Source organism: Lissotriton vulgaris, chromosome 7 (genome assembly GCF_964263255.1).
Source record: "Lissotriton vulgaris chromosome 7, aLisVul1.2, whole genome shotgun sequence".
Classification (NCBI taxonomy): domain Eukaryota; kingdom Metazoa; phylum Chordata; class Amphibia; order Caudata; family Salamandridae; genus Lissotriton; species Lissotriton vulgaris.
Genome location: NC_141695.1, coordinates 1,249,793,752 through 1,249,808,324, shown reverse-complemented (window position 1 = coordinate 1,249,808,324; position 14,573 = coordinate 1,249,793,752). Strand labels below are relative to the sequence as shown.

Here is a 14,573-nt window from a genome sequence, read left to right as displayed (position 1 = left end):
AAAGTTAGACTTTAGGTATAAACTTAGACTTCAGGTCTAAACTTACCTTTGTGAATCAGGACCTAATTTTAGACCTGAAGTCTAGTTTTAGATGTGAAGTCTAAGTTTAGACCTGAAGTTTAAACATAGACTTGAGGTCTAAACTTAGACTTCAGGTCTAAGATTACCTTTGTGAATCGGGCCCTTAGTGTGCAATAGTATGTGCTCACAATGAAACAGCATTCATTCACTGTGGAATAGTATGCCCTCACTGTGACACAGCAATAACTCTTCATGTAGCAGCAAGTGTTTGCTGTTGCACAGCAGTCACTTACTGTGCAATAGTAGTCATTCACTTTGAACAGTATTCAGTCTCCATGTAGTAGCAAAAACTCACTATAGAACAGAAGGTACCAATAGCATGCTCTCAATATAAAACAGCATTCACTCACTATGGAGTACCAGTCACTCACTGCGAGTAGCATTGCTGTGGAACAGGGTTCTCTCACTGCAGTAAGGAGCTGTTAAAAGCATGCACTATGAGTTGAGGAATTGAAAACACTCACTGTGGATGCAGAGGTCGCTGGTGCAGTTCCTGGTCTCCAAGTCGGGCCCTTTGCACTCCACACCGCCGCTTCGAGGAACTGGCTGCGAGCACTCCCGGCTACGCCACTGCATGCAGTCCATGGAGCACGCCGACCATTTACTCCACTGCGACCATCCTCCATCCACTGGGCATGCAGAGGGGCGAAACAAGCAAACGAGAACAGGTCAGATCCCCTGCTGGCAGAATGCTCCACTTCTACGTGTGCCCCCTCAGCGCCATCACTCATGCATTCAATCATGGCTTCATCGCCCACTCGTGCCCCCAGAGTAGAACACTCGCAGCTGGCAATGGAGGATGCTTGCAGATCAAGAGTCAGAATCCCAGCAAGGCCAGCTTTGCATTTTAAACTTCCAACGTCAATACATTTAGGACCATTCATGTATTCGGTGGTAGTAACATCTGCCATTTGTAAAGCCAACAAATGGCAAAACTATGGGATCGGGTGCCGCATAAAAAGAGTTATTTGCGTTATTACTGCTCTATCCCCTACGCAGTCCCTATAGCGTCACACCTGTTTGCCTTTACCATTTACAAATGCCACCATCAAGTCAACAACAGTGTATGCACCAAGGTGTGCAGCCCAGTGAGTAAAAACAGAGTTTAAAAGTGCTCATTACAAAGTGAATTGCCTCTTGGCACTGATCCAGTATTGTTTGGTTCCTGCCTTCCCTCTAATCACTGATCGGCATGAATTAGTCAGACTGGCATAGAAGGACATTGAAAGATGCATGCTGGGTAATACAGACACAGGCACACATAGATGGAGGCACAGAGATGCTGACTGATATGTAATTTGACCTAATCATAGAGATGTAGCCTACTGAAATTATTATGTTCAAAACAACCCTATTGTGTGGTCATTTATTTGAAATTAGTGTTTTTGCCTGCCATGTACCTACATCTCACAGTCGAGTTCTTTTGTTGAAAGGACTCTCGCCCACGTGATCATTGTGCATGCTTCATCATCGAGTCCTTATCCAGAATGTAGATATGCCCGGATGGAATCTGCCTTGATTAAAGGGAGCTCTTTGACATTGTGCTCAGGGGATCTACGTCTTCACCCATTAGTTGTAGGATAACCCTTTCACATAATCTTTTAATCTTAGGGTCCTATGGCAAAGTTACACGCAAAAAGAGGCGCATGGATTGTATCGCTTCTCCTGCGTCGATGGGTCTTGCATGTTGCGGCTGGCTTTACATGCCCGTATGGGTCTCACGGCCTTCTTCAGCACCATAGGTCCCAGTGGTATTATTTGTCAAAGGGCGATGTCCTTTGTGGATTGTGTGCCAAGAAGGACCATCTTCCTCTAGGCCCCTCTGTGGCCCAAGAGTGCAGTAACAAAACCTGGCAGTTTCCAGTGTGATTTGTATGTATGCATGAGTGTATGTATGTATGCATGTGTATGAATGCATGTGTATGTATGCATGAGTATGTGTGCATGTATGCATGAGTATGTATGCATGAGAATGCATGCATGAGTGTATGTATGAAAGAGAATGTATGCATGAATGTATGTATGCATGAGTATGTATGCATGTGAATCTATGCATGAGTGTATGTATGCATGAGAATGTATGCATGAATGTATGTATGCATGAGTATGTATGCATGTGAATGTATGCATGAGTAAGGATGTATGTGCATGTATGCATGAGTATGTATGCATGAGAATGTATGCATGAGTATGTATGCATGTGTATGTATGCATGAGTATGTATGCATGTGCATGTATGCATGAGTATGTATGCATTAGAATGTATGCATGAGTATGTATGCCTGAGTATGCATGCATGTGTACGTATGCATGAGTATGTATGCATTTGCATGTATGCATTTGCATGTATGCATTAATGTATGTATGCATGAGTGTATGTATGCATGAGAATGTATGCATGAGTGTATGTATGCATGAGTATGTATGCATGTGTATGTATGCATGTGTATGTATGCATGAGTATGTATGCATGTGCCTGTATGCATGAGAATGTATGCATTAACGTATGTATGCATGAGTATGTATGCATGAGAATGTATGCATGAGTGTATGTATGTATGAGGATGTATGCATGTGTATGTATGTACGAGTATGTATGCATGTGCATGTATGCATGAGAATGTATGCATTAATGTATGTATGCATGAGTATGTATGCATGTGAATGTATGCATGAGTGTATGTATGAGAATGTGTGCATGAATGTATGCATGAGTATGTATGCATGTGTATGTATGCATGAGTGTAGGTATGCATGAGAATGTATGCATGTGTATGTATGCATGAGTATGTATGCATGTGTATGTATGCATGAGTATGTATGCATGTGTATGTATGCATGAGTGTATGTATGCACGAGTATGTATGCATGTGTATGTATGCATGAAAATGCATGCATGAGTGTGTGTATGCATGAGAATGTATGCATGAATGTATGTATGCATGAGTATTTATGCATGTGAATGTATGCATGGGTGTATGTATGAATGATAATGTATGCATGGATGTATGTATGCATGAGTATGTATGCATGTGTATGTATGCATGAGTATGTATGCATGTGTATGTATGCATGAGTATGTATGCATGTGCATGTATGCATGAGAATATATGCATGAATGTATGTATGCATGAGTATGTATGCATGTGAATGTATGCATGAGTGTATGTATGTATGAGAATGTGTGCATGAATGTATGTATGCATGAGTATGTATGCATGAGAATGTATGTATGCATGAGAATGTATGCATGAATGTATGTATGCATGAGAATGTATGCATGAGTATGTATGCATGAGTGGTGTGTGTATATGTGTCAGTATGCGTGCATGACTGTATGTATGCATGAATGTATGTTTGCATGAGAATGTATGCATGAGTGTATGTAGGCATGAGTGTACTTATGCATGAGTGTATGAATGCATGAGAATGTATGCATGAGTAAGTATTATCCACAAGTGTATGTATGGATGAGAATGTTGGCATGAGTGTATGTATGCATGTGTATGTATGCATGAGTAGGTAAGCATGAGTGTATGTATGCATGTGTATATATGCATGAGTATGTATGCATGATTGCATGTGTATGTATGCATGAGTTTATGTATGCATGAGTAAGTATTATCCACAAGTGTATGTATGGATGAGAATGTTGGCATGAGTGTATGTATGCATGTGTATGTATGCATGAGTATGTATGCATGAGAATGTATGTATGCATGAGAATGTATGCATGAATGTATGTATGCATGAGAATGTATGCATGAGTATGTATGCATGAGTGGTGTGTGTATATGTGTCAGTATGCGTGCATGACTGTATGTATGCATGAATGTATGTTTGCATGAGAATGTATGCATGAGTGTATGTAGGCATGAGTGTACTTATGCATGAGTGTATGAATGCATGAGAATGTATGCATGAGTAAGTATTATCCACAAGTGTATGTATGGATGAGAATGTTGGCATGAGTGTATGTATGCATGTGTATGTATGCATGAGTAGGTAAGCATGAGTGTATGTATGCATGTGTATATATGCATGAGTATGTATGCATGATTGCATGTGTATGTATGCATGAGTTTATGTATGCATGAGTAAGTATTATCCACAAGTGTATGTATGGATGAGAATGTTGGCATGAGTGTATGTATGCATGTGTATGTATGCATGAGTATGTATGCATGATTGCATGTGTATGTATGCATGAGTTTATGTATGCATGAGTAAGTATTATCCACAAGTGTATGTATGGATGAGAATGTTGGCATGAGTGTATGTATGCATGTGTATGTATGCATGAGTATGTATGCATGTGTATGTATGCATGAGTATGTATGCATGAGTGTATGTATGCATGAGTGTACGTATGCAGGGTAGAGCCGGTGTAGATGCCCTGTGCACAATGTCACAGAGCTCCTTCACTTAAGCTAGAGCCCATCTGGATGCATGTACATTCTGGATGAGGACTCGATGACGAAGCATGCCACAATGAAGATGTGGGTGAGAGTCATTTTAATAAAGGAATTTGACTGTATGACGCAGGTACATATAGTAAGCGAAAACACACATTTCAAATAAACAATCATACAAAGGGTTGTTCCGAACATAATAATCTCACCAGTCTTCATCTCTCCATGATGAGGTGATATTTCGATGCAGAAGCTGATCTAGTCTATCTCACGCCTTCTGACTCAACCGTGGTGGGAAATGTGTCATTTGAACGGTTTCATTGACCAACATGAAAGAGTAAGATCCGCCTATTATTATCACACAATACGGAAGACTGTAGGGGGGCAACATTGATAGAACTGCCTTGAGAAAGCTTATGCCGTTGAAGTGCATAAGCGAAACACGTGTCAGGTGAATCAAGCGTACTGATACATTTTGTGAATGAAATTCATGACTATCTAGATCAAAATCAGCCTTTGAACTTCCTATTCAATACATTTTTCTCCTCATTGTCAAAGAGTAAAGAGGTGGCTGGACAGGGGCTACTAACGCAAATAAGCAAAAGAAATGATAGAGCAGGGTACAGGTGTGCACAAGGAGTGGATAAAGCAGGTAGAGGAGGACTAAAAGTGGCAAAAAATGGGTGGACGTGTCAGAGTTGGCAGGAGACGGGTAAAGATCCCAAAAGTGGGGAAATCATCTGGAGAAGAAGTTTAGAGTTTCCATAACAAGGGTACATGTGGTATAGACGTCTTTAGAAAGAAGTGGCAGAGGTGATACGGAGGAGGCAGATGTGGGATATAAGTCGATGGTAAGTAGCTAAGGTGCAGGACTTTCAAAAGGGGAAGGCTGCCTGGCCTCTTTGTCCGGGCCCGTAATCACTGCTGGGGGGCGCACTTAAATTAACATTAATTTACCTGACTTGAAATTACGTAATGAGAAGGCGCCAACCGGGACTCGGGCACGCCGCAACTATGGTGGTTGTGCCGGTCCCGGACGCCCCTGATTGGTTATATCATGCCTCAGGGGAGAGGGAGGTGGTTGTGGTACCCATGGGGTCATGATGGGGAAGGGATGTCAGCTTGGGGCGGGGGACTCTGCAATACCTGGCCATATGGCCTTCATTTGAACTTCCGTAATGGCCTGACTTGCGCCTCCGTGGCTCTGCTAACGCCGAAGTACCACTAGGTGGCGCCAAGCAGCATGCTTTCCATTTTTGCCCAATGTCCAGGGTGCTTGTTTCGTAAAACTATGGGCTAATTTACAAATAAACGCTACACACAATTTGGAGACGGTTCCTCCACAAACTCTTCAGATATGCCCGGCAGGGGAATTGTAGAGATATCGGGGGCGGGGAGGGATATAGGGTTAGTGGAGGGGGCAGGGGAGGGGTATTAGAGGTGTTTGGGGGGGGGGGGGGGCTAGATGTGGCAGCGGAAGCTCGAGCTGCCCCTGCGGCTCGTACCCCGGCCTCACGTGTGATCCCGAGTTAATAACACGAAACGCTCCGAGTTCTTTTCCATTACGGCGACATGTGACATAATGAGGGATCTGTGTTAGTAAATCCCCTCGCTGGAGATAACAGAGCGTTAAATAAGACGCGGCCCGCAGACAGATCAATACATGGAGATGAGAGATGAAGGCAGGCAGCCTCGGCCTGCAGCCATGCGGAGCCCGCCCAGAGCCCGCAAACGGGCGGCCTGCACCCACACACGCACGCACGCGCGCTCCCGGGCCGTCCACGCTGCCCTCGCAAAGCACGCGATGCTTGCACACGGCCCAGCGCCTGTCACTGTGCAATCCGACACGTGCAATTATGCCCAACTGCCCTCACGTGCAAAGGCCGAGCACTCTTCGCCGCACGCACGCTCCACATGCCTTACACACTGTCCTTGCAAAGTCCATACACTGCAGTGTGTGCACACTGTCCCTTAATTGCCACTGTGCAAACCCAGCCGTCCAATGCTCAGGCACCGTGCAATATCCGCGCGCTCTCCGTCGCCTGTCGCTGTGCAAAGCCCACACACCGTGCAATTCCCCTATACTGTGCAATGCACACATACTGTATAGTGCTTGCCACTGTGCAGAGCCCACCCACAGTGCGATGTCGTACACTCTCCAGTGCCTGTCGCTGTGCAAAGCCCACACACCTTGCAATTCCCCTATACTGTGTAATGCACATATACTGTATAGTGCTTGCCACTGTGCAGAGCCCACCCACTGTGCGATGTCGTACACTCTCCAGTGCCTGTCGCTGTGCAAAGCCCACACACCTTGCAATTCCCCTATACTGTGCAATGCACACATACTATATAAGGCTTGCCACTGTGCAGAGCCCACACACAGTGCGATGTCGTACACTCTCCAGTGCCTGTCGCTGTGCAAAGCCCACACACCTTGCAATTCCCCTATACTGTGCAATGCACACATACTATATAAGGCTTGCCACTGTGCAGAGCCCACACACAGTGCGATGTCGTACACTCTCCAGTGCCTGTCGCTGTGCAAAGCCCACACACCTTGCAATTCCCCTATACTGTGCAATGCACACATACTATATAAGGCTTGCCACTGTGCAGAGCCCACACACAGTGCGATGTCGTACACTCTCCAGTGCCTGTCGCTGTGCAAAGCCCACACACCTTGCAATTCCCCTATACTGTACAATGCACAGATACTGTAGTGCTTGCAACTGTGCAGAGCCCACACACCGTGATTTACCTACTCTCCAGCACCTTTCGCTGTGAAAAGCCCACACACAGTGCAATTCCCCTATACTGTGCAATGCACACATACTGTATACGCAGTGCGATGTCTGTACACGCTCAAGCGACTGTCACTGTGCAAAGCCAATACACTGTGTAATACTGGCAAACAGACCCACACACTGTCTGATGCACGCACAATCTTCAGTGGCTTCCACACCGTCTATGCAAAACCCACTTAATTGGTGTTCTAATGAATATCGACCCCCACATTCGTGTGGCACAAGAATATTGAGGGTCAAAATATTGAAAGGTAAGTGCATATATGGAAGTATAGGCTTACTCTTCCTAACTCCACATCTTTGCACCTTTAAGATATATATATCACTATATTTCACCCACCCTCAACTCAGGAGCCCCAACGATCTCCAACTGGATCTCGCTGACCACCAAAGAAACCACACTGGTAATGGCAGCCACCCACTCAGGTGCCCTCATGGATCTTTGCCCGTACTGTCTCTTCAACCTAGGCTACACCACGATAAGCTCAGTGCTACTGTCCATCATCAACACATCCATTGACTCTGCCACATTCCCAGACTCCTGGAAACACACAGATGCCAACCCTCTCCTCAAGAAACCATCTGCAGACCCAGACGTCCTCATCGACCGCAACCAGCGACCCAACCGCGACCAGCGCCAGAAACCCTGGCTCTCCGACCACCCACCGCTAGGACTCAGCCGTTCTCCTCGCTCTCAACCCCGGAAGGAACAACAACTGCCATCTGTCTACACCAATACCCACCCACGGCCAATTCTCCTGCCGACACTGCCGCCGAACCTTCACCACCCTCTGCACCCCCAAGGCCGTCACCCCCATGCCGAACGGCAACACCCCTGAAGCCCTGAGGTGCATCCTTCTCAACGTGCGCTTCCTGCACAGACATGTCGCAAGGATCTGGGACCTCCATGACACGATCTCGCTTGACGTCGCCTTCTCCACGGAAACCTGGACCAAGTTCACCTCCACCTGAGATCGCCACAGCCCTCCCAGATGGATAGAAGACGCAGAAGAGGGACCGCCCCAACCACCCGGGAGGAGGACTTGCCATTGCACACAAGAGCTCCCTCCGACTCATCACCTCCAGCACGACTCCCTGTCCACCACGAACACCTCCATTTCCAGATACAGACCAGCCCCAGAACCACCCTACATGGCACCCTCACCTACAGGCACCCCGGACCTCGACCAGCATTCACCACTACCATTGCCGACCTCGTCGCAGCCCACGCCATTGCCTCCATGGACTACATACTCATCAGAGACCTCGACTTCCACCTCAACAACCTCAACGACCCCAACTCCTCCACCCTCCAGGACAACCTTACCAACCTCCGACTGAAACAGCTCATTACCACCGACTCACAAGCCAGGACAAGCCCTCAACCCCATCTTCACAGGGAACAACATTCACTTCAGCCACACCACACAACCCCTCTGGGCAGACCACCATTGCGTACACTTCCATGTTGACAAACCCACCGCCACCAAACCTGCACCCCTACCCACCGTGAAGGAACTGGAGCAAGGTCACCGAGGAGCACCTCAACTCCACCCTCAACCCTGATGCCCCCTCCACCTCGACCAACTCCAACCTAGGAGCCAAAGAACTACACAGATGGATCACCAACTACGCAGACAAACTTGTACCCCTTCGCAACCCCGACAGACAGCGCCCCAGAAAGGCCACCGGGTTCACCTCCGTCCCCCAAGAATCCGAGCACACCTGCAGATACCTTGAGAACAATTGGCGAAACAGCAAAACTTCAGAAGACCGTACCACATACACGAATGCCATGACAGAATACCACCAACTCATCAGATCAACCAAACGGACCTTCATCCAGAACAAGATCACCGCCAACTCCAGCAACTCAAAGAAACTCTTCAGCATCATCCAAGAATTCACCAACCCCCCTGCGAGGCAACAGACATCATCCCTTCCCAGGATCTCTGCAACAAGCTCAGCTCCTACTGCCATCTGAAAATCAAGTCCCTCCACAACAACTTCAATGAACAGACACCAGACCCTGAAACGACTCCCTCCTCCAACAATCTCCGCCTGGCTCCCAGCCACCACCAAAGACACCGGCTCGACCATGAAAAGCATCCACTCAGGAGCACCCACTGACCCCTGCCCTTCGCACATCTTCCACAAAAGGCGCCGCCGCCGCCATAGCACTGGAACTACGATGCACCATCAACACCACCTTCAAAACCGGCATTTTTCCTGATGATTGGAAACACGCAGAAGTCAAGCCCCTGCCCAAGAAGCCCACGGCAGATCCTTCTGGCCTAAAAAACGACTGACCCATTTCCGTCCTCCCCTTCACGGCCAAAGTCACAGAGAAGACAGTCAACGCCCAACTAACGAAATTCATCGAAGAGAACTCCATCCTCGAACCCTCCCAATCCTGATTCCTCAGCAACCACAGCACCAACACCGCTCTACTCGCCGCCACAGATGACATCCGCACCCTCCTTGACCAAGGCCACACAGCTGCCCTGATCCTACTCGACCTCTCTGCAGCCTTTGACACCCTCTCCCACCGCACACTCACCGCCAGACTCCACAATGCCGGCATACAGAGAACCACCCTCGAATGGCTCAGCTCCTTCCTCACCGGCAGAACCCAAAGAATCAGACTGCCACCCTTCCTCTCTGAACTCACAGAGATCAACTGCGGAGTTCCTCAAGGATCGTCACTCAACCCTGCGCTTTTCAACATCTACATGGCCCCCGTTGCGGCCATCGTCAGACAGCACAGACTCAACATAATCTCCTACGCCAACAACACCCAGCTCATCCTCTCCCTTGCGGGGGTGAGATTTTGATCGATACCTTATCACTATTGATCTAAACCTCGATCTGGTCGACTGAACCTTTGTTGTCTGTCATTGAGGGAAGAAAGTGCATCTCTTACCAAGTTAGTTCACCCAATAAAGGACTCCGCTCCGAAAGACCACAGACAACTTCTAGCTTTCAAAGATTTATTATAAAGTTAGGATCAACTGCAAGTACAGGCATCTCAAGATGAGATTCACAAGATATACGGGCCCAACTACATACATGTGCTCTCTGAAAACTCTCAGACGAGCAAAGAAGACTACGAGTACAAGTTCTAAGAATAATAAAGCTATCAGCATTGACACGTACTGAGATCTCTCCGTCATTTAGGTTGGAGGGAAAACACAGGTTAGGCTGTCCCTACCCTGCTCTAGATGGTATCCCTACTTAACCAGGTCTCAACCTAACAAAAGGTGTCAGCTGTGAATGACCCCCTAGGGAAGTCACCCACTCTTAGTTTCTTGGTGAAGACCTATAATTCTCCAATCATGACCCCTCTCTGCCTACCCATCTGCTCTCTAAAGGGTCCTCAGGCATCTGCTCTAACTCCACCCAGGGGTGCTGTCCCTAATACAAAACATACAACAGCATTTGAGACGCCCCTCGTGAGACGCCCCTCACGTGGTGTAGCTTCTGGCTTTTTCCATGATGAGGCCTCTTGCGGTAGAGTTGACCTTGCTTCTCAGACTCTTCTCCGGCCCGCTGATACCCCTTAAAACATTCCGGAACCCTCCTCCATGTCTGGGCCGTCTCCTGAACAAACCTCTATTCATTTCATTTATAATTGGATCCCCCCTTTCTCTTGCAGACAGACATCTGCAGCCAAGATCCCAACTCTCATAGACTTCCAACAAAGGTTTGCAACATTTCTCGGCCCAGACCAATACGTGTAAATCAATGTCTATAAACATTTCAGGCCTACAGCATTTCTCATAATGATCATAGCATACAATCCTTCATTACTCAATAGCATGTTAATACTTTTATTCTATTATTCGGTAAACACATCTATAAATCATGGCCCATTAACGCTATTACTAAAACATTAGTGCAATCCATGTCGTGAAACGAAACACTTTCCCCATCCCTTCCATCTCTGGCCCTGAGGCCTACCACGTTCTACGTTTACCCGCATGCCATCTTACATTTTAGCAGCTACACGACATGGATTCGGGATTAATCACGTTTAATAAAGTCATATGATTTCACACATTTCTGCATTAGTTCCACTTCTACTTAAATCTCTAAGTTAACTACACTTTTCAGAATATAGATGCAGGTACTATCAGCACTCATGGCATTTCTCTTCATGACTTGTGCTTACTACATGTAAGTGTAACGTACTCATACATTTAGATCAGTTTGCGCTCTCTCAGTTCCCCCCTTTGATGACCTCTCGGGGTCATCACTAACATTTAAACTGCAGTGATTGCTAGTGTACCTCGTTTCCGCGTTTCTAGAGCCCTCAGACTCCTGTACTGATTGTCTTGGATGGCAGCTAGTCTCTGTAGCTGCTCTTCCCGGGCTCTTTCAACTCTCCTCGCTCTATACCATTTGAATACCCTCACCAATCCCCACAACACGATCCCACAGATCAGTATTATGATGATGGGTTTCAGTATGTACCACACAAAGCTTTTGCCTAATGTGGTGAGCCAACCTCCAGCTTCACTCATTCCGTGGCCCACCTTTTCCCAGACATTTTCTCTACTCAGATCTTCGATCTCCTTGTGAATATCAGTTATGTTCCTAATAACTTTCTCAAGGGGCTTTGAATTGTCTGGAATGTAAGTGCAACATTCCTGGACCTTCAAAGCCTTACAGACTCCGCCCTCTTTTGCTAATAGGACGTCTAATGCTAGACGGTTTTGAAGAACCATGGCCCTTATCGATTGCATCTCTCCTTCCACCAGCATTAAGGACTGAGCAGTGCTGGCAGACAACCTGTCTACGACTGTTGCTAGTCGTCTGATTTTAACATCATTGAGGATTAGTCCTAAAATAGGAAATACAGCTCCAAATACATCTCCAACCATTTCTGCATCTCCTATATCTCTACTTCCTCTCGATGATGTCTTGCCCTCGATGATCTCTAAGTCTTGGGCATGATATATTTTGGGGAAGACAATTGCCAGGTAACATGATCCATACCAGTTATCAGGTAGTCTCACGTAGGCATTTCTTCCACATACAAAATATACATTTGGAATCACTTGCATTCCCTTCAGGAAATCCTTGGTGTAGTACTCTAGATTGAAAGCATGTTCACAGCTGACTTCTCCCACGTATACATTTTCATAATACGTTTTGGCTCGGTGAAAACATAGCTTTCCTCTCTGCGTTTTATCTAAAGCTATTGGACCGCTACTACCCTTTCTTTTGTGTGCCTTCTCTTCCTCGGTCCAATCTGTTTTCCATTGTCCTGATTTTTTCAAAATCTTTTGTCTCCTGTATCGATCATCCACCTGCCCTATAAACTTTTTCTCGACTTCTGACACCTTACATGTCAGGTTATTTCTGCGGGCATGTGAAGTATCTAAAGTGATCCAAGGAATGAAGAACTTTGCCAATCTGTCTTCACTCTTCCAGTAGTCCCATTTATTCATTTCCTTATAATTTGGGACTTCTGGCAACACTGAATCGTAATTGGAGAAATAGTATTCAAAACTATCTCTCCCATAAAATATACTAAGCAATAAGCTACATGTAATGCCATATGTCAGCGGGAGGTGATGATATCGAATGCCTTCGTCTACAGACGCCGGCAACTGCATGCAGACATAGCAGTCCTTAACCTCCATGGCATCCACGTATTCATATAAGAGTTTAGCATAAGCATTTGACCTAAAGTCGCCTTGGGACTCATCTACGTGTAACCTGCGAGCTTCTGCAGCTAATAACGCTTTTCCTTGAGTGTTTTCCCCTTTCTCACCAGCGACGGTGGGTGTAGGCGTTTCTACAGACTTCACATCAGTTACCTTTGCCTCTTCCTCATGTCCCTTTACATAAGAAACTGTGACTACTAAAACTATTAATATTATCACTCCTACTATTAGTGTGCCTACTATACATTTGGCTCTGCGGTTCTGGGTGCCGGCTTCCATTTCGTCAGACAGTATGGCTCTCTCGTATCTCAGCACAAAGTTCTTTTCTTCGCTTTCCTTTACAGTCTCCTTTACTCCTTTTGTCCTTAGAACCACACAACTGGAAGCTGACAACCTTCTTCGCAAAAGGTCTTTTAACAGTTCAATACAGGCAACCCTAGCCCTTCTCCGTCAACTCAAGGGAAGGTCCCTAAGATTCTCTGCTTCCTGGGCGCTAGGTAATCTTCCCTTTCTTCTCGCTTATTTACAAAGTCTCTAAGCATCTACAATCAGGTTTGTGCCTGCAGCTTCGACAGCATAGTTCAATATTTCCAAACGAAGATTGTGCTCTTCATGGCTTGTTATCTTTGTACCAAAATCAGGGAATTGCAATTCTGTGAAAAACATGTGCCTTAACTTGCTGAGGCGGGGAGGTCTGGGGAGCATGAAAGTCAGTGACCCTTCCTGTTCGACACCGGGTACTAACAATCGTATTTCCACTGTGATGATGGGCTCAGAACTGGACACCACCACCGCTAGTATCCTCCCTGTTTTCTGTTCCAAAGACATTTGTCACCAGATATGTCCACTCAGGGGTGGCGTATCTCCTCGTAGGCACACGCACTCTTCTTGACCTTCTCAATTCTGGTGCTTCTTCCGGGTCTGAATCTTCTGATATCGGAGGAAGGGTTCTCTCGGGAGTTGACCTCAGGCTAGAGCTCCTTCTTTGCGGCCAACTAGCTTCTCCGCGTACCCTTCTACTCCTCCTTCTCCTGGTCTGTTCACGCTCTCTGTCAGACCGGTCAGTGTCTGACTCGTACTCCCAGCTACTTTCTCCTTCAGTAGCGTCGTCCGTTTCGCTGTTGTGCTGACCGTCCTCAGCTTGGTCAGTCTCGTACCCTTCTTCTGTTGGCACCTCCACAGCTTGGCTAGCCCCCTCTATGGCTTCTCGGTCCTCAGCTGGACGTCTATCCGAGATAGGAGCTGTTTCTTCCAGAGGTGCTGGAACCCTTCGCGTGTGCGACGCGTGGATCCAATTGGGCAGGCCTCCCACCTTCACAGCCGTGTTCGTGATCAGGATGATCTGGAAGGGCCCACGCCAACGAACATCCAGGCAGCTACTCCTGACGTGCTTTCGCACAAGCACCCAGTCTCCAGGGCACAGGTCGTGGCACAGGTCCTGGCACCACGGAACTTCGGCAGCCTGCACCTGAAGGGACACAGAATGAATGGCGTCAGACAGCCCCTTACAATAGTCCAGGATCATATCATCTGTGATATTTAACAGTGCGGTAGATGGGACAGATGGCAACCTCATTGCTCTCCCCATCAACACCTCATGC

At 46.8% G+C, this 14,573-nt stretch overlaps 2 protein-coding genes across 2 annotated transcripts in view; both read right to left on the bottom strand.

Annotated features, from left to right (window-relative positions):
- Positions 1 to 14,573, bottom strand: part of UNC5A (unc-5 netrin receptor A) — a 909,459-nt gene that overhangs the window by 272,309 nt on the left and 622,577 nt on the right. Inside the window, exon 7 of the mRNA XM_086931766.1 lies at positions 546 to 710. Within this exon, the coding sequence (XP_086787892.1) occupies positions 546 to 710 (165 nt within the window). The remainder of the gene's footprint in view (positions 1 to 545; positions 711 to 14,573) is intronic.
- On the bottom strand, positions 11,563 to 13,251 carry LOC147703330 (uncharacterized). The gene has a single exon (XM_086931768.1). It carries the CDS (start codon positions 13,249 to 13,251, stop codon positions 11,563 to 11,565), a length of 1,689 nt encoding a protein of 562 aa, XP_086787894.1.

What these genes read in the sequence shown, in the direction of transcription:
- LOC147703330 (XM_086931768.1), bottom strand. Translation starts at nt 13,251, where the DNA reads ATGGAAGCCGGCACCCAGAACCGCAGAGCCAAATGTATAGTAGGCACA.